Here is a 2,054-nt window from a genome sequence, read left to right as displayed (position 1 = left end):
ACAGAACAGGTCCATAATTTTTTTCCCCTTGGAAAATTTGATTTTAATTTGTTTTTACCCTGAAAAGAGCTTACCATAGTCCATTTAAAAACTGACCAAAATGTTCATCCCGCCACAGATTTTTTTATTTATTTTTAAATCTGAAAGTCTATAGTTTTCAACTGATCTCACCTGGAATTTTTCTGCTAACAAAAACAAATGTAATTTGTGAGTTCAAAGAGATTAGATAAAAAACTGAATTCCTTGGAGGTCCCATTCCCACCTCATCTCCCAATAACCTGTAGAACTTTATCTGAATTAACAGCAAAAACACGGTAAATGTCCTCATTCACTCTCCTACCCTAGAATGTAAGGTAAGAGAGTGAATGGGGGCCTGCAGCATGGTGCTGGCCCTAGACTTCAAGAGGGCCAACTTCAACGAGTTGAGGAGATCAGTGAGAGAGGCGCTGGGTTTCTTCGAGGGCAGGGGAACTCAGTTTCCAAGATGAATGGTCGTTCCTTAACCCCAGTGCCCCAATCTATCCACATCCATCTGAACTCTATTCCTATCCGCTAGAGTACTTGTGCTTCATTCCAGTTTCACATCATCTGGATATTTGCCTGCATATTCTGTCATCCAAATAATTCATTACACCAATGAGTAAACAAAAGATTTGAATTCTTCATTATCTTGCAATTCATGGATTATATTTTTGATGGTGCAAAGACAGTAACATTGATGCATGAAACATTAGTTTCTCACTTCAATAGTGCCAACCAAAATGATAAAAGCCAAGTCTTTGAGCTTCCAAAGTTACAGAAATTACCCACCACCTTCATTTTTAATATGCAAGATTCACACAATACAATGAAAAAAAACTAATATCATGTGTAAATAAGAAAAGAGAACTGCTTTGGAGTAGTTTCCTCAGGGCAGTTTGGATCTCCCTGTTCCTCATGCTGTAGATGACCGGATTCATCAATGGAGGCACCACACAATACAGAACAGCTGCCAGGAGATCCAGAGGGGACGGGGAGTCAGAGATGGGCTTTATGTAGGCAATGCCACCAGTTGAAAGAAGCAGGGAGACCACAGTCAGATGAGGAATGCAGGTGGAGAAGGCTTTCTGCCGGCCCTGCTCTGAGGGGATTCTCAACACTGCGGTGAAGATCTGAACATACGACACAATGATGAACACAAAACAGCCTAAAGCTAAACACATACCGAAGACAAGAGCTGCCAGCTCTCCATGGTATGTCTCAGAGCAGGAGAGCTTGAGCAGCTGGGGTATTTCACAGAAGAACTGGTTGATGGTATTTGAGTGGCAGAAGGGTAGACTAAAGGTGTTCCCAGTGTGCAGTGCAGAGTACATGACACCAGCAGCCCAAGCACAGGCAGCCATCTGGACACAAGCTCTCCTGTTCATTATTATCTCATAATGCAGTGGCTTGCAGATGGCAATGTACCGGTCATATGCCATCACTGTGAGAAGGGATAAATTTGCTCCCATGAAGGCGATGAGACAAAACACTTGGGCAACACATCCAGAGTAGGTAATCGAGTTGGTATTGAATAAGGAATTAGACATGGATTTGGGCACGGTCACTGAGATGGAGCCAAGGTCCAGGAGAGACAAATTAATCAAGAAAAAGAACATGGGAGAATGAAGCTTGGGGTTGAGAGTTACAGCTGTGATAACGAGGAGATTTCCCACCAGAGCTGCCAGGTATGCTGCCAGAAATGCGACAACGTGTAAGATCTGCAGCTCCTGGATGTCAGAGAAGCCCAGGAGGAGGAACTCGGTCACGGTGGTTTGGTTGGACATTTCCCTCTTCAATGCCTTGTGCAAGGCCTGTGAGGGAAAGACAAGGGTACTGGTCAGGATCAAAGTAACAAGCATAACAGGCATGCATCTCGTGTCGGAAACAACTCATGAACAAACTGTCAACAAGGTCTATGTTAAAGGGCTGTACGTTTTTTAGTAGAAAGTAATATTGTTCAGATTTATTTATTTTTATAATTTTGCATTTTAAAAAGCTGCACAAAAGTCCTTACCTGTGGGCGTATATATAGA

The 2,054-nt window shown here is 42.6% G+C and overlaps 1 protein-coding gene across 1 annotated transcript; it reads right to left on the bottom strand.

The window, feature by feature from the left end:
- Positions 1-821: 821 nt before the first annotated feature.
- On the bottom strand, positions 822-1,805 carry LOC149851851 (olfactory receptor 14A16-like). The gene has a single exon (XM_090030297.1). It carries the CDS (start codon positions 1,803-1,805, stop codon positions 822-824), a length of 984 nt encoding a protein of 327 aa, XP_089886423.1.
- Between the last annotated feature and the right edge of the window lie 249 nt (positions 1,806-2,054).

The sequence above is a fragment of the Crocodylus siamensis genome, unplaced genomic scaffold (genome assembly GCF_052110815.1).
Source record: "Crocodylus siamensis isolate JL-2025a unplaced genomic scaffold, ASM5211081v1 HiC_scaffold_124, whole genome shotgun sequence".
NCBI lineage: Eukaryota > Metazoa > Chordata > Crocodylia > Crocodylidae > Crocodylus > Crocodylus siamensis.
Note: the sequence above shows the minus strand (reverse complement) of the source record. Positions and strands in the feature narration are given on the sequence as shown.